We start from the raw sequence: 26595 nt of genomic DNA on the forward strand, positions 1-26595 counted from the left end.
TAATAGGTATGCATACATATTTCCACACTGACCATGTGTGAAAAGATATGTTTCATTCTGCACTTTGAGTCCATCACCTCCTTGTTAGGAGGTGGGTACCCTTCTTTCCCAGAGTACTCTGGAATTAGTGTTTGCATTGCTCAACATTCTTAGCTCTTTTAAAGTTATTTATATACTTACAATGTTGCTATTGTATAGATTATTCTCCTACTTCTCCTCACTTCACTTTGTATCAGTTCCTACAAATCTTACCAGGTTTCTCTGAACCCACTCCTTTGACCATTTCTTTTGGTATAATACTATGCAATTTTATTCATGTATCACAGTTTGTTCATCCATTTTTCAATTAATATTTAGTTCCAGGTCTTGGCCAGTATAAAAAGAGCTACTATAAATATTTTTGTACGTATGGGTCTTTTCTTCTTTCTTTTATCTTCTTGGGATAGAAGCTTAATATTTGGTATCACTGTAGCAAGAACTATACACAATTTAGTGACTTTGGGGGTGTAGTCCTAAACTGATTTCCCAAATGGTTGAATCTTTCTGGTGGTTGTCTTCAACAACAATGTATTCATGGCATGGTTAAAGGTAATTACTTTATGTCCAAATGCAGTTCCACAAGCTGCCTTCAATTATGATTTTCAAATTTACAATTTTAGATACTTTCTGAATCACAAAGTATCTACACTGGAACCAGATGCCAATCCTTGGTCTTGTTAGCTCAGGAAAATAACTTGGGTATAACCTTCTATCTGACTGATTCCAATGATGTTTACAGTCTACAAATAACAGCCACATTCTTTATTTTCTATGGACCATGCTTTTGCCAGGTTGCACTTTTACCAATTGAAATGAGCCCCTCTTCCATTTGGATATTATGGGTGCATTTAAAAGAAGCAGGAATCAGGGGATGTAAGTTCAAATTCTAGCTTTTCTATTTGGACAAATAAATTAATCTCTCTGGGGCTCAGTTTCTTTATTTAAGTGGGGATAATAAAACTTGTACCACCTCACAGAGTGTCTGAAAAGATAGAAAAAGAGTTCAGAGTGTTTTATTACTGTATGAAATGTATGATTTTATCAGTGAGGGAACTCCCTCTTACCATAATCCCAAACTGTAAGATATCTACATAGGTTTTAGAGATTTGCCTAAGGGGAGAGAAGTAAGCATCCTGACCAATAGCCACAGAGTGAATTAAAAGGAAGAGGAAGGATTTAAATGGACTGACTATCCTTTGACTCAAAGTTACCCTATGCTATTCTCTATTCATCCACAATGCCATATACATGGAAGTTAAATAACCACATTTGGACATCTGCAATAACTCACTCTCAAACCTAATCAGAATTTGGTTTCTGAAATAATTTCACAACTATTCAGACCCTTATATTTTCCTTGTTTAGTTCATTCATTCCTCTTTTTCTTTCTCTTTCTTTCTTTCTTTCTTTCTTTCTTTCTTTCTTTCTTTCTTTCTTTCTTTCTTTCTTTCTTTCTTTCTCTCTCTCTCTCTCTCTCTCTCTCTCTCTCTCTTTCTTTCTTTCTTTCTTTCTTTCTTTCTTTCTTTCTTTCTTTCTTTCTTTCTTTCTTCCTTCCTTCCTTCCTTCCTTCCTTCCTTCCTTCCTTCCTTCCTTCCTTCCTTCCTTCCTTCCTTCTTTGCTTTCCTTCCTCTCTCTTTCCCCCTATCTCTTTTTTCTTTCTTGTTTCTTTTCCTCTTCCTTTCTTATATATAACCCACTAGTATCTTCTAATGTTATTCATGTTTTGTTGTAATTTTTAAAAATTTTGCTATATGGCTATGCAATTGAGTTTAAATGATTTGCCTGGGGCCCCACAGCTAGGAAGTGTCTGAGGTCATATTTGAACCCAGGACATCTCATCTCTGGCCTGGCTCTCAATTCACTCAATCACCTAGCTGCCTCCTGTCAATATAAGAAAAAATAGAGAGATTGGAATAGATGTGACTTAGTGTTATTGAATTGTTTTACTTTTTAAAAAGAGACTTTTCAGGGGTAGCTGGGTTCCTAGGTTCAAATATGACCTCAGACTCTTCCCAGCTGTGTGACCCTGGGCAAGTCACTTGACCCCCATTGCCTAGCCCTTACCACTCTTCTGCCTTGGAACCAATACACAGTAGTGACTCCAAGACAGAAGGTAAGGGTTTTAAAAAATAATAATAAAAAGATACTTTTCATGAAGTAGGAAGTAATCTGCAAATATTTATAGATTAGAAACAAAGCAAATCAATACATTTTTAAAGTGGCAAAATTCAATTCCATAAACATTTATTTTTGAATCTTCTATGTTTAAAGTATTTAGCTTTACTTTACTTATTCTAGGGATGAGGACAAAGTTGAAACCAGCAACTCCTATCCTCAAGAAGCTTACACTCTACAAAGAGGGAAAAAAGTATTAGAAGAGGACATAGAGCAAATAAGTAATTGTTTTGTTAAAGTTTAATTTTATCAGACTATAATCATGGTATTTTTTTGTTATGTTTGGAATTTAATTTTTCAGTTTGAATTGTTTTTTGTCTCCTCTGTAAGTATATACACTCCTTGAGGGCATGAACTTTTTTTAGTTTTATCTTTCTTTGTATACCCAACACATACTACCTGTCACACAGTAGGCATTTAATTAGAGCTGATTGCTTGTTCTTATTTGTTAGGGTTTTTTTTTGGTTAGGAATTTTATTTTATTAGGAATACTATTTTTATAATGCAAAGTCATTGAAAAAAAAATAAAGTCTGACTCTTACATTCCATTCTTTACTCTTTTCTCTCTTCTCTCTTACAGGGGAGATTAATCTACTCATCATTCTTCAGACAGGACATTCTCATTTCTGCCTTATCCCTCTCTTTCTCGAATGCCGGAACATTGAATATTTATCTATATATATTAGGAGGAAGATCCCATTAGATGCAGACCAGGCATGACAAAATAACCTGATGCACCCATAATTTAGCCTATCCTGTCATGTCTATGCCCTCCCATCTTCTGTGATGCTTACAATCTATGATAATCAGTACAGTGCTCAGACTGCTGACCTTGGATCCCCATCTTGCCCAACCTTCTTTCCTGATCATATATTTCCTGGATGATATATAACTCTAGGCTACTTCTCACCGGAAGGTCATTGTTGGAAATTCTCTGTTGACTTTTTGAAATTATCATGCTTCCCTCCATTGCTTTCTGGGTCATGTGTAACTATAGTTCTCTGGAGAGAGTGGTATTCCAGGATTTGTAGCCATGCTGCTTGTGTTCCCAGGAGAACATTTGTGTATTTAAAAAAAAAAAAAGATAAGCTTTTAGGGCAGAGAGCAGCTTATAGTCACTGAAGTAGTACTCTACAATGCCCCCAATGCAAATGAATACACTCTCCTCTTATTCAGTTCAAAGCTGGATCTCTAATGAAGAGTCCAGTTGGCAGGGGATTCCATATAGATGAGGAAACTCTAGATGCTTCATTAAAAATATACTTTCTCATAATATTGATCTTTAAACATACATATTTTGTCTTCCCAACTAGAATTGTGAGCTACAAGAGAGCAAGGACTATGTTTTATGCATGTGTATCTCTAATGTGGGGCACACTATCCTTTACATCACTGGTGTCAAACTCAAATAGAAAGGGGGGGCCACTAAATGGTACGTAATGATCCCTATGGGTACATCTTGAATTTGACAACTGTTTTTAACATTATCTTTGTTTATCATATTTTAGATATTTAGTTTAATATTTTCATATTTATTTATTTGGTTTAATATCATTTATAGGCAGCTAGGTGGCACAGTAGATAGAATGCCAGCCCTAAAGTCAGGAAGAATCATCTTCCTGAGTTCAAATCTTGCCTCAGACTTTTTCTAGCTGTGTGAGCCTAGTTAAGTCTCTTAATCTTGTTTACCTCCATTTCTTCCCTGGTAAAATGAGCTGGAGAAGGAAATGGCCAATATCTTTGCCAAGAAAACCCCAAATGAATTCACCAAGAGTTGAAGTCCACTGAATGATGTGGCTTGGGCACCACTTAAGAGTATTTCAGCCCCTCAAGAGGCCTACCAGCTGGGCATTTGACACCTACTCTACATACTACTCAATCAATGATGTTTGATGACAATTTTCTTCATCTGTAAAATGAAGGAACTAAGTCAGATAGTCTCTGAGGTTCCTTTCAGTTGTGTCTTCTTGATATTTACTTTTCTTAGGAAATGAAACAGGCAACCTTCAATAAAACCACCACTCTGCTTTTTGTGAGTATAATCAATAATATTTTATAGTAAAATAATTTATTGTTAAAGTTATTACCTGCTTCTGAAGTGGTATCCATTACAGTATCTCTTCCATTAGTGAAATAGAGGTGGGAATGGATTTGGATTTCCACTGGCACCTTTGGGGTTCTTAACTTTCCATCAGTGGTCCACAGTTGGGCATCCCCTAGTTAGAACCTCCCTGAAGGAATAGAGGCTTGAAATTCAGATGGTTTAAAGATCTAGTCCTGAACTCCAAGCAATGTCCTTGAAGTGCAGGCTGGAATGAAAGAATCCTATCATCTTTAGTTTCATCTAAGGTGTCATTCTTAGGCAAAAATGGGCACGATCCAGATGAAACTTCTTTCATCTGTATCAATGTATCTTGACTTAAATGACTTCATTGGGGGTTCCAGAGTTTCAGAGCTCAACCATCTCTCCCTGCCCCCTTCCCCTCCATCATGATTTCTCACCAGAATTCCAACACTTGTGGATCTGCAATGGGGACAACCTTCTCTATCAGGCCAATCCACCCTATTGAAAAGATTTCTGATTTGAAACCACAGTTATGGGGAGGGATCAGGTTTGGGCTAGATTCTAGAGTGTGATCTTGATGTGCACTTCAATTAAAATAACTCACTCATATACTAAAGTTTTATTAAATATCTTTTGTATTTAGGGTAGCTTAGTAGGCTGTAAAGGCAGGGTTTAGGGAGGTGGTGTCACTAGGACAAAAAAGTTTTATGAGACATATTCCATTATAGAATGTAAACTTCTTGAAGGCAGGCACAATTTCATTCTTGTCTTTGTGTTCCTTTGGGTCCCTACCATCTATATGGAGTCATTTAGTAAGGGTTTAAATAATATTTGATTAATTGATTGAATGATATTCCAGTGGAGCTTATTGCAGAGTATTTTAGTTAACATTTCTTTAGTAAGAATTTTGGGGGGATTACATGTGAAAATCTCCAACTCACATTCTAACATTTCCTTCCCCCCTCAAACCCTCCAACTGTGGGTGAACATGAGATAGGCAGGGGGTAGCTAGATAGCTGGATAGCTCAATGGATTGAGAGCCAGGCCTAGAGACTGGAGGTCCTAAGTTCAAATGTGACCTCAGACACTTCCCAGCTGTGTGACCCCCATTGCCTAGCCCTTACTAATCTTCTGCCTTGGAGCCAATAATATGCAGTATTGACTCCAAGATGGAAGGTAAGGGTTTTAATAAAAAAAAAAAGAGATAGGCAGTTTTGTACAGGGGAGGAAGAACACTGGATTTGGAATAAGAGGAGCTAGATTTGCATCCTGTCTCCTCTTTTCCATTCTATAACTTGTTTGTACTTGATTATTTGCATGTGCCTCTCCTTAGATTGTGAACTCCTTGAGGGCAGGGACTGCCTCTAACTTTTCTTTATATCCTGAGGGCTTACATAACAGGTGCTTTGTTGATTGACTGACTGACTGACTTGTCATTAACATCTCTGGATCTCAGTTTCTTACTCTGTAAAATGGGGGGGACAGTGGTGCAATAGATGGCCTCTAAGGTGCCTTCCAAATTAAAATCTATAATTTTAGGACAGGTTGCCGAATACCCCTTAGAATAAACCAGATCACTAGTTTAGTGGCACAGTGCTGGACCTGGAGTTAGGAAGATCTGAGTTCGAATCCAGCATCAAAGACTTTCTGGCCCAGCCTATAATCCTGGGCAGTCAGTTTCCTCAGTTGTAAAATGGGGATAATAATAGCAGCTACTTCTCAGAGTTGTTGTGAGGATGAAATGAGATACTAACTGTAAAGCTCTTAATAAAGTGACTGGCATATGGTATAAGATTAATAAATGTGTGTCTGCTGCTCTCCCTAGCCCCTTCAGTTTGGTTGCCAATAAATATGCAGGATCTGTAAAACAAAGGACATGAAATCTCTGCAGATTCAGGCTAGGAAAGAGCTCAGTTCTCCAGGTAGATTAATCAGAGATGATACTTTAAGTAACTTCTTGATTGAAAGAAAGAACCCAGTCTTAGTGTAACTCACCCCAGCCAGAGAAGTCTGGTAGAGGAGATAAGCTAAAATTGGGAGATTTGCCATGCTGGGTATCTGCCCAGTCCCAGAGCATCGAGGAGCTGAAACGAACAAATCTGGTTTTATACTCTTTACTCATCACATAAGATCATAGATTTCGATGTTGGAGGGGACCTTCGAGGTTATCTAGTCCCACCTCCCTCCCGCCCCCAGTCATTTCCAGCAGAGGCCCAGACAAAGGAAGTAACTTGGTCAAGGTCACTCAGGTAATAAACTGCAGAGTAGGTATTAGAATCCATTTCTCTGGACTACAAATTCTGTCCCCTTTCCACTGCATCTCTCTTCTTTCCCGCAGCCTCACTGGAGGCCAGAAACAGCTGCCAACTGGAAAAATGAAAAAGGAGGCGCCAGCATTCTATTTAGCAACTCCGCTTTCCTGCAGGAACGAAAGTTTCCCTTAAAAGTTGAGATACGTTTGGGAGCCGGTTTGCAATCCGACTAATGGGGGGAGGGGAGGGGAATAGCAATTTAGGCTGCTGCTGCTGTTGGAATAAAAGAAAAAAAAAAGGCAAACCCCATACACAACTGCAGGGGGAGGGAATTTGCCGCGAGGTCGAGACAATAATATCTTCATCCCGAAATTGCTGAAGGTTGTTTTCTCCTTGCCTTTTTTCATTCTTGTCCTGAACTGGGACAGCTAGACATTTAGCAGCAGTCCAGTTATCCCCGCCTGCTTGGAGGAAGCCCTTTGATTTAAAGGCAGTGCTCAATACTCTCACTTTTTAAAGAGCCAGTCCCCCACCTCACTTTAATTAAAAAAAAAAAAAGGAGGTGGGAATTTGCATTGCCAACCCAAATATCTGAGGCCCCGGGGTTGACGGCAAGTGGGCAGACTGCAGCTCCTATTGATATTAAATACTTAAGTTTGCAACCTTTGAGCAATAGAAAGAAAGGGAAAAAAGGAAAGGGACAGAGCAGGGAGGGGGGAGCCCCTGACATTGACAAAGAGTCTAAACAAGAGTTGCACACGCCGGTGTCCACTACGTTGCCTCGAGGCCGCTCGTCCTGCTGGGACTTGTAGTCTTAGGGGGAGCCACTTTCCGAGCTGACGGGGGGAGCGGGGCTCCTGGTGGAACTACAGCTCCCAGGGAGCGCCCGGCCGCCCGCCCGCTCCGGGTGAGAGTGTGTAAACTAAGCGAGCCCTAGGGAGCAGGGGAGGACAAGGGGGAGGGAGTGGGCTGTGGCTGGCACTGCGAGGGGGCGCCGGGCGCCGTCCCTGGCCCCTCCCCGCCGCGCCCCCGGGCTCCTAGGCTGCCGCCGCCGCTGCTGCTGCCGCTGCCGCTGCTGCGCTTCGGCTTGTGCGTGCGCTCCGCTCCTGCCGGGCGCCGCGCGGTCAGGAGCCATGCAGTCCGAATCAGGGATAGTGCCGGATTTCGAAGTCGGGGAGGAGTTTCACGAGGAGCCCAAGACCTATTACGAACTGAAGAGTCAGCCTCTGAAATGCAGGTGAGTGACAGCTGCCAGGAGGGAGGGAAAGAAAGAGGGAGGGAGGGTGGGAGGGGATAGGAGGACACCTCTCCTTCCAAGCTGGGGTGAGGGTACACCCCTCTGCCCTGGAGTGCCGTGGTCGCTTCCCCAAGACAAGGACAGTTAGTCTCCTTCTCGAAGGACCCTGTGCCCTTGCCCCGAGGCAGAGGGAAACTCTGACAGTGTCCGGAACGCGGATCGGCTACGAGGTCAATATGAGTGCCGCCCCCCTCCGTACCCCCTTGGGAAGATCGCGCACATAGGAGACCCTGGCTCACTCTAGCAGAAAGAATGCACCTTTGAGGGGCGCTGCCCACCGTGGGACACCCCGCATAGAGAAGGCACATCTGGGGGACTTTGCCCCTCTCAAGATTTATGCCTGGGGGATGCTCTTCTCCCACTTCCCTGCAGGAAGGCGTGTTACTCCTACTTTCCCGAAAGGATGACTCTTTGGGGTCTCTTGCCTCCTACTTCCCTGCAGGGAGGATGTATATCTTGCTACCACTTTCTTGAAAGGCGGGGGAACCTCTGGAGTGTATTGTCCCCACTTTTCTGTAAGGAGGATGCATAACTAGGGTGTCTCCCGCATTTTCTTGCAGAGAGGATGAATCTCTGGGGAGTATGTTTCTCCCTTTTCCTGCAGAGAAGATTCATTCTGGGGTGCGTGGCCCACCTATCCTCTTAGGACGATGCATTTCTGGGGTACCTTGCTCCTTACTTTCTTGAAGGGAGGATAAATCTCTGGGGTCTGCTGTCTCACTTCTGAAGGGAGGGTGCACATCTGGGGTGTGTCAGAGCCCCTCTGCCCACCCCCCCCCCCCGCGTTGTAGGCAGAGTTCACATCTGGGGTACACTTGCCCCACCCCCTCTCTGCCTCTAACGGAACGCATGTCTAGGGGACTCTCTTGCCCTAAACCGTGCTCCAGGGATTTCCCTGCTGGCCCCCCAGAGAGGACCTTGGACCTTCTTTGGCTAGGAGCCCCAGACGCTGGCACTGGGGAGGGTTGGGATCCTAGGTGAGGCCGAGAAAGAAAGAGTTTAAAGAGGCTCGGATCCTCGAGTTAGTGAGGTCTGGAGGTGCGGGCCAGAGAAGTTGAGAGTGGAAGGGGGCCACAGAGCCCCAGAGTCCAGAGGAGGGAGTGATGGAAGAACCCGAGGGTCTCCTGCCTGAACCAAGCCTACTCTGGGGACTGCGCAGGAGGGAGCGGTGGCAAGGGGGCGGCCGCCAGTTCTTTGCCAGTCAGCCCTCCGGAGTTCCTTGCCTCCGGGAACACCTGCCCCAGGCCGCCTGCAGGTGAGTTTTGCTTGAGCTCTCCTCCTCCCCTCCGGAGGATAGCCAGGGTGGGGCTGGGGTCTTGGAGTTGTGTGTTCTTCCCCTAGGGAAGGGAGGGCTCCCAAGCTCTGGTGAAATTTTCTCATTCAGACCAAGGTGAGTGAAAAGCCCCGGCTCTGGGCTTGTCGGTTCCTAGGGGGGTATTCAGTCTTGGAGTCTTGTAATTTGTTTTGGACCTTGCTTCACTCTCAGCAGAAAACTGCAGCCCGGGCTCTTTAGGATTGGCTGAGAGAGGTGGGATCGGGTTTGAAGGGGACCGGGTGATGGTTTGTTCTGCTTTGGACAGAGAAATCCCCTTCTCTCTAGCTTCCGCCTTCTCCGAGCCCTCTACCATCTGCTTCCCTGGACGGATTTGGAGACCATCCTTTTGAATTTGGCACCTTGGCCTTTGATTTGCCAGTTCGGCTCCCACCCCCCACCTGAGTCCTAGGCTTGACCAAGTGTGCAGATGGGTGGAGGCCGTAATGATTGAGATTGTGTTCTCAATTGCAAGATAAGATAAGGTGCTTGCTAGCAGGAAACCTTCAGCTCCAGCATCTTCACTTCCCTCCTCTCCTTGCTTGCCCCTTCCACCCCCCCCCACCCCCCAGCTGTTAGAAGGACCCCAGGTGGATGGAGCTGGCTGGGGAAAAAGTAAGCTGTAGTGAGAGCCAGACCCAGTCAGGGATATTGTGTAACCCCTGCCACCTTCTGGTGGTAGTATTATTTAGAAGAGGAAGGAGGTTGGGGCAAGTTCTAATGGGAACTGATGACTGAATTTATTTTCCTGATGGATTTAGCAAGCTTCTGAATCCAAATTGTAGAGGAGAAATCAGTGAGTAGCACACCCAGCAAGCAGTGCTGCTGAATCAGTCTGTTTATAAATGCTTAAAAAAGAAGATTGGGGAGAAATGTCATCTGAGGTTAGTTAGGCGCATCTGCCCAGCATTGGTGTGAGCAGAGATGTGTGTTTGCCTGTTGGGGGTGGGGATTCAGGCTGATGTGTAAAGGGTATTGTTGGGTATTCTCTTCCAGAGCTGTTATCTAGCCTTGGCTGAAGAGATCAGCGCCAGCCATATATGTCTAAAGCTGTTTGCTTTCTTTGCTGGGATAAAACATTTACATGGTCCAGAGAAGGAAAGCGTGGGCTGGTTCTGTGTATACTTGGACTCTTGAACAAGTTTGTTCACTGGATCTTTCATTCCAATTAAGGGCAAATAGATAATACTACAGAATCTGAAAGAGTAAGGGAAGAGCATATCTGGGAAACTGATGCCAATTCAATTTCATTTGATACGGACATAGCAAAGTATATGAACTGAGGATTCCAAAACTGATAACTGTCCTTTTCCTCAAGGAGCTTACTCCTACAGAGATGTGTTCAATAGATCTGGGGCCTACAATTTTCCAGAAACCAATGGTTAATTCAATCACATAATCAATCAGCCTGTCAACCAGCACTTAGTGAGAACCTCTTTCTATGTACCTAACCCTGTGCATATAAAACATCAAGTGACTCTGTTGGGAGGGTGGAAGGGGCTGGCAAAAAGCATCACACATTGGAGTTGAGGAGGCACAGGGCAGAATTATAGGGGAACACAATTAAAATGTTGTCACAAAACTTGTTTCTGGAGCAGACACATGCTTTTGGAACCAGCTAGCAAAATAAAATCTGTGAATAAGTACATCGAGTTGTCAAAAATTTCCTATAAGTCTTCAACAGTTTTGTAATGCATTGTCATCTACATCTGTTGTGTTATTTTATCAGGGCCTCACTTGTTCAGGGTGTTCCCTCCCCCTTCTTTTTTTTTTTTTTTTGATCCTACTCTTGCCTTAATCTTCCTTCCTTCCTTCCTTCCTTCCTTCCTTCCTTCCTTCCTTCCTTCCTTCCTTCCTTCCTTCCTTCCTTCCTTCCTTCCTTCCTTCCTTCCTTCCTTCCTTCCTTCCTTCCTTCCTTCCTTCCTTTCTCCCTCCCTCCCTCCCTCCCTTCCTTCCTTCCATCCTTCCTTCCTTCCTTTCTTCCTCCCTCCCTTCCTTCCTTCCATCCTTCCATCCTTCCTTCCTTCCTTTCTTCCTTCCTTCCTTCCTTCCTTCCTTCCTTCCTTCCTTCCTTCCTTCCTTCCTTCCTTCCTTCCTTCCTTCCTTCCTTCCTTCCTTCCTTCCTTCCTTCTTCCTTCCTTCCTTCCTTCCTTCCTTCCTTCCTTCCTTCCTTCCTTCCTTCCTTCCTTCCTTCCTTCCTTCCTTCCTTCCACCTCTTTCCTCTTTTCTTTATTTTTTCTTCCTCCCCTTCTTTTTTCTTCTTTCTTTCTCTTTATAAATCTTGACTGGGCAGGTCAAGAGAGATAGCAGAAGCTTAGATTGCATTAACCTTTTAATTTCTCATGAAGCTATAACTTGGTCTGGAAAACCAGGTCTTTACTGGGGCATAGAGAATTCCTCCTTTCTTGGGGGCATGGCTCATCTCCAGGGAGGTTCTCTGACATGTTGGCTCTCCTGGTATGATCATTTCCAGTCCTTCACTTTGTTCCAGACCATTACTGCTAAGTGTCTTGTTGCTGTGGTACCCTGCTTCTCAAATTCCCCTTTCCCCACTCTGGGGTTCAGCTGTCCCCTCTGGGTTTCCAGTGACACCTGACAGGGGCCTCTGACTTCCCACATTCAATTGAATTTGCTCTGGGCACCAGAAGGCCTAGTTATGGCTCTGAAACCATCTATTTAATTCTTTGCCTGCAGGCATGCTAAAAGGTATCATCAGTGTTCATTTCATCTGCACTTTTTTCCAAGTACTTTGTGAGATATCATTGTATTTTTCTTTTTTATAACATTTAAAATTATTGGAAATTAGAATGAACAATTAGGACAACATTAAAAATGGTCTCTTCTAATCTACAGTCAATGAATATGCATTTGCCATCTCTTTAGAAATCCTGAACTTCAAAAGTATTTATTTATTTGAATTTTGGCTAAGCTCAAGCCCCCCTGAGTAGTTGTTTTCTTTTTTTTTTAATAAGAAGAGAAATTGTTATTCCAAACCAGCCCTCCTTATATTTAGTAGTGTTAAGTCATTGGGTTAGATTGATATAAAATCCATTTGGTCACATTATCTATGCCAAGTCACTGGTTTTGAGCAAAAGGAAACCAAGGAAAAAAAGCCTTACAAAGAAAAGAATTGTTTTCTACTTTGATGCACCCAAAGAGATGGTTTAAACATTTGTATGTCCCTGAGAATGAATTCTGAATGGCAGCAGACTAAAAGTGCTGAATATCAAGGGTAGCCCAGAATTCACACATCTGCAGAGTCAGGGAAATATATTGGGAACTGGTGAATGAGCTCTTAGCAGCCAAGTCCCCCTGTCTATATATTTGGGCTTAAAACAACATGTGTAAATGCTATAGCATCCCTCTATTTTTCTTAGTTCTTTTGGATAATGCATATTTCTGGTGCTAATTTTTTAGATGTTAAACATTCAAGGGCTCTGGAGCTCATAATATATTAAAAAACAAACCCTTACCTATTGTCTTAGAATCAATACAGTGTATTTAATTTTGAATAGTTGAATTGAATACAATACTCTGTATTGATTCTAAGGCAGAAGAGTGGTAAGGACTAGGCAGTGGGGATTAATTAACTTGCCCAGAGTCATACAGCTAGGAAAGTGTCACATTTGAACCCAGAACCTGCTGTCTCTAGGCCTGACTCCCAATCTTCTGAGTCACCAAGTTGTGCCCTTTAAATACACTTTTAAAACTCATTTTGTCAGAACTGATTTCTCTCTTAATCTTGTAATCCCCCCGTTTTATTAAATTCATGAATTGGTTTATTTAGTTTGCTGTTCATCAGAGATGAAGAAGAAATAAATTTGTTTCACTTGCTGCATGGTAACCTTTACTAAGCTCTGTGTAGGTAGTTTGGTTCAGTGAAAGATCCCTGAATTTGGACCCTGTGTGAGCTTGGGCAAACCAGCTTCCTCATCTGCAGGATCAGAGAGGGAACTAGGACAGGCTGACTGGGGCTTTGCTCCAGCTTGCTAACAGCACTTGCTATCCTTCAGGAGTGTAGAAACAACTAAGCAAAGCACCTTGTTAGCAAGAATAATTTGTTAAAATAGGAAATTGTCAGATGTACTACTTCCTTCCTCTGGTGGGAGCTACACCTTTGGCAAATTCCCTCCAGTAAACCTGCCTCATTTCTTGGTTCATTGTGTGCTGTCTTCCTTGAGCAACAAAATCTCTAGTTGTGCTTCTGGAAGGGGAATAACCTGTGATGTGATGTCTCCAAGTTCTAAATTCAGCTGGTGGCATGGTGAATAGAATGCTGGGTCTGGAGTTAGAAAGACCCGAGTGCCAATCTGACCTCTAACACATACTAGCCACAATTCTAGTCAAGTCATTTAACCTTTGTTTGCCTCAGTTTCTTCCACTGTAAAATGGAAATAATAATAATAATACCTCCCCCCCCCCACTCACCTTGAAGAATTGTTGTGAGGATCAAATGAGATAATATTTTAAAAAGTGCCTGATGAGGCAGTTAGGTGGGTCAGTGCATTGAGAGCCAGGCGTGGAGACAGGAGGTCCTGGATTCAAATGTGGCTGTAGAGACTTTCTAGCTGTATGACCCTGGGCAAGTCATATAACCCATAATCAATATTGATTCTAAGATGAAAGGTGAGGGTTAAAAAAATATTATATATATATATATATATATTACCAATATAATGGTAAGATTTAAAAAAGAAGGTAAGGGTTTTTTAAGGGATGCTCTGTGTGAAGTATTCCCTTCCTCTTTCTTTCATTAGATTGTATCTAAATTTTCCTTTAGTACAGAGAGACTACTACTAACTAAGGCAAAGTTGGTTACATGTTAATGTTGGTGATACATTGAAGTTCTCCTGGGTGAATACTTAATGTTGCGATTTGTTAAGGTGAAAACTGTAGTCATTGCTACAGTGTCTCTGGTTTCTTTGCTTTTCAGTCCATTTTCTACATAAGGCAGCTATGGAGGTTAGAGTGTTGGGTCTGGAATCAAATTCAGCCTCAAGATACCTAGTAGTAGCCCTTAATCTCTGTTTTCCTTTTAAAAACATTTTTATTTTAGATGGTCCAGTGGATAGAGCATTGGACCTGGATACTTACTGACTGTGATGCTGGGCAAATCACCTAACCTCTGTTACCCTTAATCCACTGGAGAAGGAAATGGCAAACCACTCTATTATGTTTGCCAAGAAAATCCCATAGTTTTCAGGGTCATGAAAAGTTTGATACAATGACTGTATCACTCCCCTGCTCAAAAATTACAGTGGCTCCCTATTACCCGTAGGATCAAATCCAAATTTCTCGACTTGATATTTATACCCTTTATAGCTTAATCCTAAACTACTTTTCTGGGATTATTTTATTTCTATATCTCATTTATCTTTCAGCTCAGTAGAATTGGCCTTGGTTGCCATTCCTCATGTGTGGTGTTCCATCTCCATCTCTGTGACTTTGCATGAGGCTGCCCCACATTCCTTATCTCTGCCTCTTAGAATCCCTAGTTTCCTTCATACTTTGAGGACCATTTCCTTCATGAGGTCTTTTTGATACACTATCTCCCCCCTCTCCCCCTTACCATAACCTTGCTATGGTTGCTAGCACTTCCCCTGAAATCATTTGCACTGTACCTGAAGACCAGGAAGACCTGAGTTCAAATTTAACTTCAGATACTTATTAGCAATATGATCCCTGGACAAGATGTCTCTGTCTACCTCAGTTTCCTCAGCTACAATATGGAGATGATAATAATTCCTTCCAGGGTTGTCATGAGGATCAGATGAGATAATATTTGTAAAGTATTTTAAAATTGTAGGTGCTATATTATATATGATAATGTTAATATATTATATAATATATTGTAATGCATACATATAATATATAACATATGTTATATAACATATAAATATACAATATATTATAATGCATATATAGTATATAATATGTAAATATACAATATATTATAATATATAATGATATAGGATACAATATATAAACACCTAATAAATAATAGATGAACTATTATTACAATATGTGGATGTCTTTCGTAGCACAGTCCTGGTACATAGCAGGAGATTAATAAATTCCTCTTGCTTACTTTTATTTAGATTGAAGTTTATTCAACAAAAGTCATTCAGGTCCTACAGTGTGTCTCCTAGGTGCTGGGAATATAAAGCTAAAAAGGAAGCAGCTTCTGCCCTCACAGAACGTACTTTCTAATGGGGACATTTTCCCTTCCTTATTCATGAAACGAGAGGGGTCAAAGCAGGTGATAGTAAGGGTCTCTTCTTTCCTCCCTAAAATTCTATATTTTTCTCTCATCATTGGTTACTTTGTCCCTCTTTAAAGGATTCAGAGTCTTTCTTTTTAGTCTCAGGTTTAGTGAGCTAATTTAACACTAGCTAACACTTAGTATATGGTGTTTTTTTATAGGCAGAGCACTAGACTAAGCTCTTTACAATAATTATTTAATTCAATTTTCACAACAACCCTTTGAAGTAGGTACTATTGTTATTATGACCAGTTTACAGATGAGGAAACTGAGGCAGATACCACTTAAATGACTTACCCGGGGTCATAATAGCTAGTAAATATCTGAGGCTCTGTTTGAGCACAGGCTTTCTTGATGCCAAGTCTGGTGCTCTATCCACTTAGGGAACTCATATTAGGATGAAGAATAGGCTTTCTTTCTAATCAGAAGGGATCCTTGACCTGGGGTTCATACACCTAAAAACGTTTTTAAATGTCTCCTTTAATTTAATATCTAATTCAATATCTAATTCACAAACCATTTTAATAACTAATAACTAATAAAATACAATTTTATTTTAGAATTATAATTATAGAAATAGAATTATAAAAATATAAATATCAAAACAAATAATTTAATAAATAATAAAAAATAAGAATTTAGAATTTAGTGTATTTCAACAGGCTTCTTTCCTTTGCATGTCAATGTATTCTATTTAGTCTTTGGCAGTATTCTGAGAAGGGGTTCCTAGGCCTCATGGGGCTGCCCAAGGTGGCCATGACACCTACAAGGTTAAGGAGCCTGGCCCTAGTGAACCCACTTAGTCCTGTCTCCTGGATAGGGAAACTGTTCTTTAAAAAGAGAAGGGCAGTCATCCATCTGAGGCAGAATCGAAATGATTAGAACATCTGCCATGTTGTAGCCCCTCATGTTCTCCATTTCATTATGTAAATTGATTTGATCATTTGATTATATTAAAACCCTGATTAAAGGAGATCTGGGAGGGTGCCTTGGCAGCCTTATCTTCTCAGAGATACCCCCTCTCCGCCCCCTTCCCCTCTTCAGATTAGTTATTTCTGGACTCTGTTGAGTGGTTTTTATAATTCCCTTTGAGTTACAATGCAGTTTGCTCAGGCTGATGTTGGTATCTGTTCCAGTTGTGCAAGAAGTGGAAAATATCCTTTATTTAGAACAGGTCACATGTGCTTACAGTCAGAAACAGGACCTCAGTGTAAAAAAATGTATCTTGGGACAAATCAAAGTTACTAAGCTTTTTCCTCCAACTGCTTGGTGGTAATGGTTTCAGAACAGCATTTTGTTGTTGTGGTTGTTGTTTTTAAATAACTAGAAAACATCAGCAGAGAAACAACGTTTTTCTGATGAGACCTAAGGAAACTAGGAGAGACTCTTTCAACATTAATATTGTCCTGAGAGCCTCGACTTACAGCCAGAAAGGACCTCAGAGGTCATTGACTCCAACTCCCTCATTTTACAGACATAGAAACTAAAAAGTTGGGAGGGACGAGTGATTCAGGATCCTAGATCTCAAGTTCAAGAGACAATAGAAGATATGCTGTACAATCCCCTCATTTTAAGATGGGGAAACTGAGGTACTGAAGGTGAGTGATTCAGGATCTTAGATCTTCAAGTTTTAAGGGAGATTACAAGACAGGGTATACAATCCCCTCATTTTACAGATAGGGAAACTGAGGTACTGAAGATGGGTGATTCAGGATCTTACATCCCAGGCTTGAAGGGACACCAGAAAACATGGCATACAACTCCCTCATTTTACAGATGGGGATACTGAGGACCAGTGAAGTTAAAGTGACTTGCCTAAGATTATACAGGCAATAAGCATTAGGGATGAGATTTGAACTAAAGCCATTTGAGAATCTGGGCTCAGGGGTGCCATTGGGATCATTTAGACCAACCTTTCCTATTCCAGATCAGGAAGCCAAGGTCTGGAGGGGACCCCTCCCTCCTCCATGCTAGGCATTTATAATGCAACAATTATAGGAGTGGTTGATGAAATCTGAAATGGGTGTTTATTGAAGAAGTGAGTTGAGAAGATGCTATGAATATTAAATGCAATAACTACCCACTCTGGGGGAACACATGCAGTTTAAAGTAACTTTTCCCAAATAATTTAAAGCATCTCATATGGATTATTATGTGGACAAGGAATGACACATTTTCATTTTTATTGAAAAAGATGAGGCAAAAGAAATGCTAGAGTCCTTTCCAATAGATCAAATGAGATAATATTATAACGCATGTAGTACAGTACCTGGCATATAGTAGGTGCCTAATAAATGTTTTTCCTCTCCCCTAGTAGCAAGTCAAGTCAACAAGCATTTATTAAGTGTCTGCTGTGTTCTAAGCACTGAGAATATAAAGAAAGACATAAAACAACAAATAACAACAAAAACAAATTACTAAGATTTCTCCATTTACAAAATGCTCTGCATTTTGGAGATATAGTATATGATGGGAAGGAAAGGAATCTCTCATATGTGCCAGGTACTATGCTAAATGCTATTCAAATATCCCTTTTGATTTTCACAACAACCATGGGAATATCATGACCATTTTACAGATGAGGAAATTGAGGCAGACAGAGGTTAAATAATTTGTCCAAGGCCACACAACTAGTAAGTGTCTGAGATCTGATCTGAACTCAAGTCTTCCTAATGCTGCTTTATTCATAGCACTACCTAGTTGCTGATACAGGTCAAAATTTGGTTCTTATATATGAGAGCCTACTGTGGGCTTCTAGTTCTGAAGCTTTTGTTGCTTTAGAAAGGTTGCTCATTGAACTGAAACGACCTCCAGGAATTGATGCAGAGTGAAAGGAGCAGAACCAGGAGAACATTGTACACAGAGACAGATATGCTGTGGTACAGGAGAACGCAATGGACTACTAGCAGCAATACAGTGATCTAGGACAATTTTGAGAGACTCATGAGAAAGATGTTATCTGTATTCAGAGGAAGAACTGTGGGAACAGAAACACAGAAGAAAAACAACTACTTGATCACATGGGTCAATGGGGATATGATTGGGGATGTAGACTCTAAATGATCATGCTAGTACCAATATCAATAATGTGGAAAAGCCAGTGGAATTGCTCACTGGCTACAGGAGGGAGGAGGGAGGAGAGAGGAGGGGAGGGAAAGAACATGAATCATGTAACCATGGGAAAATATTCTAAATCAATGAAATAAAATAAAAAAAAAAAGAGATATTGCTCAATTTTCTATTTTCTTCCTCTAATACCTCTCTATTGGAGATTATATGTAATATATTATACAATATGCATATCTATGCTATATAATATATATGCTATACTTGTTTAGCTCCTTCCCTCCTTTTCCAGTTCTCTCTTTTATCCTCTCCAATCGAGCTGGCTTTTCATGAGGAAGAGAAGAGATAGAGACAGACACTGTTTCTCTCATCCGCTGAAATAATCAAGGTCTGCCCTGATCTCTGATTTTTAAAGTTGGGACATTGAATTGTAAGCTTCTTGAGGGCAGGGACTGTCTTTTGCTTCTATTTGTATCCCCAGAATTTGGCACAATGCCTGGCACACAGTTGATGCTGTTCAGTCATTTTGGTCTTGACTAACATGATCCTATTTGGGGTTTTCTTGGCAGAGATACTAGAGTGGTTTGCCAATTCTTTCTCCAACTCATTTTGCGGAAACCAAGGCAAACAGGGTGAAATGACTTGCCAAGGGTCACACAGCAACTATGTGTCAGAGACCACATTTGAATTCAGGAAGATGAGTTTTCCTGACTCTATCCACTTTGTCACCTAGCCGTCCCAAACATATAGGAAGTGCTAAATAACTGTTTATTGATTATTGATTGATCTGAGTCTAAGAAATGGGTTTGGATTGGAATGGGGAGAGTGAAAGCTACCAAGGGGCAGATCAGAAGACCCAGAATCACAGTAGTCTAGTTATAGAGAGTCATCCAGGTCATCCCATCCAGCTGTCTCTAGGAAAGAGCCCCGACTCTAATGTGTGAAAGGCAGTTCTCTGTCTCAGAGACTTCCATTATGTAACAAGCCACCACCTTCAGAGCTGCTTTGATCACCTGTAAATGCTGAGATCTTAATGAAGACCTTTTTTCTTTTATTTGTCTTTATATCCCCTGGTACTTAGTCCAGTGCCTGGAATCCAGCAGGAACTTGAAGATTTCACTGTGGGGTAGCCATAACCATTGAGAAGTCTGTCCTGATATAAACTTGTCACTTTGCAACTTTCCCTCATAATTAATTATTCCCAGTTCTGCTATCTAGGGCCAAACAGCATGAGTCCAATCCCTCCTCTCACGGCAGCCCTTTAGATGGAGTCCTCCCAGCATCTTGTCTTCTCTTCTCCCCATCAAGTATCCTTACTTCCTTTAACACAAGCTCTTGTGCAGGATAGGCAGCATGCAGTTCAAAGAACAAAGGCATTAGGGCCAGAGAACCTGAGTTCAAATCTTGGCTCATCCTTTTACTGCCTTAATGATCTGGGGCAAGTCATTTAAATAGTCCTTTAAAGTTTTGATCACTTCTTATATGTTATCTTATTCCATCCTCCCAACAACCCTGAGAAGATGAGGAAACAAACTCAGAAAGATTCTAGAAGTACTTTACAAAGATAAGGACCCAAGCCTAGAGATGAGAGGTCCCGGGATCAAATTTGACCTCAGACACTTCCTAATTGTTTGACCCTGGGCAAGTCACTTTACTCTATAATTGCTTAATCCTTACCATTCTTCTGCCTTGGAACTGATACTTAGTATTAATTCTAGGATAGAAGCTAAGGTGTTCCCCCACCCCCACCCCCACCCCCACCCAGAGATATCAGCTGGGTGGTGCAGTGGATTGAGAGTCAGGCATAGAGATCAGAAGTCCTGGGTTTAAATTTGACCTCTGACACTTCCTAGCCCTGTGACCCTGGGCAAATCACTTGACCCCCATTGCCTAGCCCTTACTGCTCTTCTGCCTTGGAACCAATACACAGTATTGATTCTAAGATAGAAGATATGGGTTTAAAACAAAACAAAAGAAAATAAGGACCTTCTTGGGCCTCAGTTGTGCCATCTGTAAAATGAATAGATAAATTCTGTTGTTTTTCTTAAAACATTTACATTCTGTCTTAGTATTAATACTAGTGTAGAAGAATCTAACATTATGAGCAGCAGAGTTAGAGCCTGATTCTTGGTCCTCTGCCTCCTAGTCCAGTACTCAGTCCATTCTTCCATCCAGTTCTATTCATTGGTTAAAAATTATGCCTAAATGTGGCTTAAAAAATAGACCAGAACTCCTGACTCCCAGTCCTGTGTTTCACCCACTGGGTCATGCTTCCTGTCTAAAACAACTAGTAAAGGTCAGATTGGGTATAGAAATTTAAAAAGGAGAACTTTTCCCTCCCACACGCCATGCCCCCCCCCCCCCAGCAGACACTGAATATGACATCCCTCAGACAGTGACGTATTTTTCCTTCAGATGACAGAAATTAAAAATAAATTCAAGCACCTTAAAGTTTCCATAACAATTCTCCAAAGTCCAGAATAAGTAGCTTTCAATCTAAAGATTTTATATGAAATTTTAAGAGTAATTCCTTTTTTTTTTAATACCATTATCTTCTGTTTTAATATCAGTTCTAAAAAAGTGTAACAAGGATTAGACAATCAGGGTTAAGTGACTTACCCAGGGCCAGAGAGCTGGGACATATCTGAAGCCAGTTTCATCTGACTCCAGGCCTGGTGCTCTGGTGCTCTATCCATTGTGCTATCTAGCTACCTACCCCTAACTTTCTACATGCAAGATCTGGTACTCCCAGATGCTGCTGTCTATATGTTCCTTTCCCCCCCCCCCCATTTATTTTATATATTTCTTTATTCATACTTATGGGCACAGGTTGCCCCCCTGGATAAAATGAAAACTTCTTGAATACAGGAATTGGCCCATTTTGTATTTGTATCCCAGATGCTTGAATACTTGTAGTCAGGCAATGTACAATCCGATTTGGAAGTAGGGAAATGTGGGTTCAAGTTCTGCCTGATCCTGGACAGGTCCCTTATCCTCTCTGTGCCCCTAGGCAACCTTCTAAGACCATGAATTACAGACCAGATTTATTGGTCTACCAAATCTCCATTGGCTGAGGGAATTAGTTCCAGCCCATCCTCATCCCCAGTGCCTGTCTCACAATAGGTACTAATGAATGCATGTTGATTTTAATATAATTGAAAATTATTTTTAATATGACTTTTAGTCTTGATATGAGGACTTTCTCAATATGATTCTATGTGTCCTGTAGAAGAACTTCCTTGCAGATGCTGACGTTGGTCCGTGAACCGTCCTTTGGGTAGGAAGATGATGCTGACAGACCAATTTCCGTAGTATAGGCCCAGTGAGTTTTTGCTCCAAGTGGGGGTGGATCGCATTGAGTCATCCACACACTCTTACCCAGTGCCCTTTGTGCCCAAGGATGCCCATTTGAGACATGACTGATCTTTGGATTTGGAGGACAGAAGATCATGGCTTTGAGAAAAGAATTTGAGAGAGAGAGAGAGCGAGAGAGAGAGAGAGAGAGAGCGTGAGAGAGAGAGAGAGAGAGAGAGTGAGAGAGAGAGAGAGAGAGAGAGAGAGAGAGAGAGAGAGAGAGAGAGAGAGAGTAAGTATAAAATCTTCTATGTGAAGCTATCCTATAGAATCCTTGTGGAGAGGAGGAATCATAGAGCTGGAATGTTTTGGTTTTTATGTGCAAGCCCAAGGAAGATTAAAAATTAGACACGGATATAGTAGGGAGATTTAAAAAAGGCTCACAGGGGGAATTCTTGCTGGATTTTATTCTTATGTCAGGAAGTATTAGATTTAGGAGCCAGATTGATTTAGTAGTCTTGCCTTTGCCTCTAGCTAACTATGTGTCTTTGGGCAAGTCCCATCTCTGAGAATCAGTTTCTTTAAACTATAAAATAGGGTAAGGAGCAGTTAGGTAGCATATGGATAGAGGGATAGACCTGGAGTCTGGAGGTTCCAATGTGGCCTCAGATATTTCCTAGCTGTTTGACCCTGTGCAAGTCACTTAACTCCAATCGCCTAGCTCTTGTTCTTCTGTCTTAGAATTGTTACTGAGAGAAAATAAAGGTTTAAAACAAACAAAAACTATAAAATAGGATGCTGAGACTAGATGATGTCCAAGGTCCCTCTTTGTTTTCCAGTTCTTATAGTTATATCAGGGGATCAGGAGAACTGCCTCAAGTGTGGTGCATTAAAAAAAAAAATCAAACAACTCAACACATACATCCTAGCAGTGTGACCCTGGGCAAGTCATTTAACTTCAATGATAACATAATATTGATTCTAAGACAGAAGTAAGATTAAAAAAACAAAACAAAAACAAAGAGTATATTAAAACTTCATCTGTTGAAAAGATCCATGATAACTTGATCATTTCCTCTTTTTGGAAACTGAAATTGAAGCCAATGTGCCTAACTCCAGCAGAATTTGTGACCTCAAACTGAGCCCACAAACAGGCCGACCATATTTTAATATCTGTTGCCAAATTCTAACCTTTTTCTTGCTATCCAAATGTAATGACGTTGAACAGATATTCTAAAACTCTGTAGTTCTGCTGAGGAAGGCTTCATGTCGTCGCCAGCTTTTCCCGATTCTATTAGGATGATGCATTGCAGAGTGAATGCTCCCTGAGGACAGGCAGTTCCTTTTATTTTTTCCACTGTATCCCCGAAGGCAAGTGCTTGGTAATTGAATTTCCAGGAGGGCAGAGACCATTTTGCCTCCCCAATGCCTAGCACAGTGCCTGCCACCCAAGTACCTATCGAATTAGAATGCATTTGAACCTGTTCTTGGGCTGGTCATGCTCTAAATTTAGAGCCTCTGTACTGAGATCCATATAAACTCTGCAACTATAGTGCTCTTTGGCAGGAGATAGAAATGTCAGCTATTATTATATTCTTTGAGTGCTAGCTCCCTCCTCAAAGTGTTTCTTACTTATCTGCTTAAATGTTATATCCTTCCCCAGGAGAATGTAAACTTTCCGAGGGCAGCCCGGCACTCTTTTTGTCCTTTTCCATCCCTCAGGTGCCTTATCAAAGTGGGTGCTCAATAAATGCTTTTTGCATGTCATTAGTTGGAAGACACTCGAAAGCAGAGTTATCCTGTAAGGTCATTAACTTGGGGGTGGGGGTGGGGGTGAGACACTTGTGTTATTGAATCATTCGTTTAGAAATGGAACCATCCAAAATAGCTCCCTGGAACAGGCCCTCTAAACCATAAGCAGCTGGCTGGTGGCTATTTACATATCGAATGTGTACCGACAACCATTTGGGAGAAACTTAAAGATGGTGCCCAGTGGTTAGTATTAAGTTGGAAATTCAGTCTGCAGACTTTCTGGAACCACAAGTTACATCATCCTGACCAGGCCATTCCAACCCCTCCTCTTAGGATAGACAAACACTAATAATATTTCGTCTAGATAAATACTAATGATACGATCTGGGAATGTGTTATTAATGATACCATGTATTTTGATACGGTAAGTGGGGAGCTCCAAACTTGTTCCCGGGGTGAGCAAGTGGGCTTGGTCTTGGTTGGGCTTCTTTGGTCATACTGTCTACCTAGCTGAATGTAAACGACTTCATTGTAAGGCCCTGAATCACCAATGGCATTTGTGTTTTTGTTTCTGTAGCTGGTGCTTTGGATACCTTGTCTTGAGGGGAATCTCTTGGGTTGTGGGGCTCTGAAATCCACTAGAACATTCCTAGAACATCTGCCCACCACTTCCTTGGAAACATTTTGCAATGCCCCTCATTTTCCCATATCATTCTCTTCCCGCTAAAGTCCTGTCTGCTTTCATTGAGGAAATTTCACAGTATGCCCCTGCCTCATCCACACTCAAATTTGAATGTAAATATTTAAGATTATATCCTTGCCATTGAGTTTTCTAGCTCAGTGTTGAATATATATATGCATATATATGTATATGTATTTGCCATAGAGCTCTTCTTTATTTATTTACTTTTAAAACTTATATTAATGTCTTTTTTTTTTATACCACTTATTTCTCAAGGGATCTTCTACTTCCATTGAATCTTCTCTTGTAACAAAGAACAGTTAATCCAAATTGATGAACAAAAGGGCCCCAATATTTGGATCTTTCTACACTTGTCATTCCCTACCTCTCTACCATGAGAAGGGAACTACATTTTTATTTTTTATTTCATTTCATTTCATTTTATTATTGCCCAGAGTGATTTTATTTTTATTTATTTATTTAGTAATTTTTTTTAATTTTGGAAAATTGTATTTAATTAATTAATTTAGAATATTTTTCCATGGTTATATAAGATTCATGTTCTTTTCCTGACCTTCCCCAACCCCCTTCCTGTAGCTGACATGCAGTCCCTCTGGGTTTTACATGTGTCATTAATCAAGACCTATTTCCATATTATTGATATTTGCACTAGGGTTATTGTTTACATTCTACATCCCCAATCATATCCCCATCAACCCATGTGATCAAGCAGTTGTTTTTCTCCTGTGTTTCTACTCCCACAGTTCTTCCTCTGAATGTGGATAGTGTTCTTTTTCATAAGGAAACTACATAAAAAAAAACAAAAGCAAAAAATCTTTACCTTCTATCTTAGAATCAATACTAAGTATCAGTGCTAAGGTTCCAAAGCAGAAGAGCAGGAGGGGTTTGTTTCTGGAGCTAAGTGACTTGCCCAGGGCCACACAGCTAGGACTTATCTGCAACAAATTTGAATCCAGCACCTTCTGTCTGTAGACCTGCCTCTCTATCCACTGAAGATGCTCACCGTTCTGAGAATTGTGTTTTGTCATCTCATCTCTGGGGCCAAAGGCAGTCATTATGGTTAATCTAAATTTGGACATCTTTTCATACTGTTTCATATTGATTCAATTTAATTTGTCAAACATTAATTATCTTTTATGGGCCCCAGGACTGAGTATAAAAAGACAAAAACAAGGGGGCAGCTGGGTATTTCAGTGGATTGAGAGCCAAGCTTAGAGATGTGAAGTCCTAGGTTCAAATCTGTCTCAGACACTTTCCAGCTGTGTGACCCTGGGCAAGTCACTTAACCCTCATTTCCTAGCCCTTACCACTCTTCTGCCTTGGAACCAATACACAGTATTGATTCCAAGACAGAAGGTAAGAGTTTAAAAAATAAAATAAAATAAAAAATAAAAAGACAAAAAACAAACCTCTGCTCTCAAGTGGATTCTTACAGACTACTGGAGGAGTTTCCATTATTATAATCCTTGCATATATGCATATATATGTGTTCCTGGTTCTTCTTATTTGACTTTGCATCAATTTGTATCTTTCCATGTTTCTCAGAATTCTTCCTATTTGTTGTTCTATATGGTCAATAAATGAATAAGCATTCATCAAGCACCTACTATGTATCACTCCGTGGGCTAGGCACTGAGGATATAGAGATAAAACTGAGATAGTGGTATAATAACATCCCATTGTATTTATATAACACAATTTATTCAGTCACTCCCTAATCACAGGATCATAGATTAGGGCTGATAGGGTTTTAGAGGCCATAAGATCAGACTTAGGACAATAAGAGACCTCTCAGGTCATCTAGTCCAACCCCCACATTATACAGATGAAGAAACTGAGGTTCAGTGAGGTTAAATGATTGACCTTTTTTGGTACCACAAATGATGCTTCTCTGGATATTTGGTATGTAGATGGGAGTTCTTTTTTCTTTTTTTTCCTGCCTTTGGCCTTCTTGGGATGTATGCTAAATCGAGGCAGATGTCAAGCTCCGTTTTGGAATGGGAGATCCAAGAAGATGGAAATTGATTTAGGAGAACTAATATGAAAGGTATTTGATAAATTCACATGAAAATCTTGGCATGGGTAATAGACTTCAAGCAGAAATCTCCCCTGAAGTGAGAGATACTGGGTGAAAAGTGGGTGAAAGTGACTATGACTGTTCTGTTAGAGGTTTACCAAACCACTTCCCAGGGCCTTGGATTTCCTGAAGTGATTTTCCTTAGAGAAACCTAGTCCAGAGCACAAAACACAGCTGCTACTTTAATTCCCCTTGAACGTGTGGAACTTCAAACATATTGGAGTCATCTGACCTAGTCATTTTATTGAGAAAAAGGGATGCGAGTGGTTGTGGGGACGTACCCACATGACCTGATGTGTTT

The 26595-nt window shown here is 41.0% G+C and overlaps 1 protein-coding gene across 1 annotated transcript in view; it reads left to right on the forward strand.

Moving 5' to 3' along the window:
* Positions 1 to 7457: 7457 nt before the first annotated feature.
* MITF (melanocyte inducing transcription factor) overlaps positions 7458 to 26595 on the forward strand; it is a 294197-nt gene continuing 275059 nt past the window's right edge. The window contains 1 exon segment of the mRNA XM_001372678.4: positions 7458 to 7768. Coding sequence (XP_001372715.1) covers positions 7665 to 7768 — 104 coding nt within the window. The 5' untranslated portion in view covers positions 7458 to 7664.

The sequence above is a fragment of the Monodelphis domestica genome, chromosome 7 (assembly GCF_027887165.1).
Source record: "Monodelphis domestica isolate mMonDom1 chromosome 7, mMonDom1.pri, whole genome shotgun sequence".
NCBI lineage: Eukaryota > Metazoa > Chordata > Mammalia > Didelphimorphia > Didelphidae > Monodelphis > Monodelphis domestica.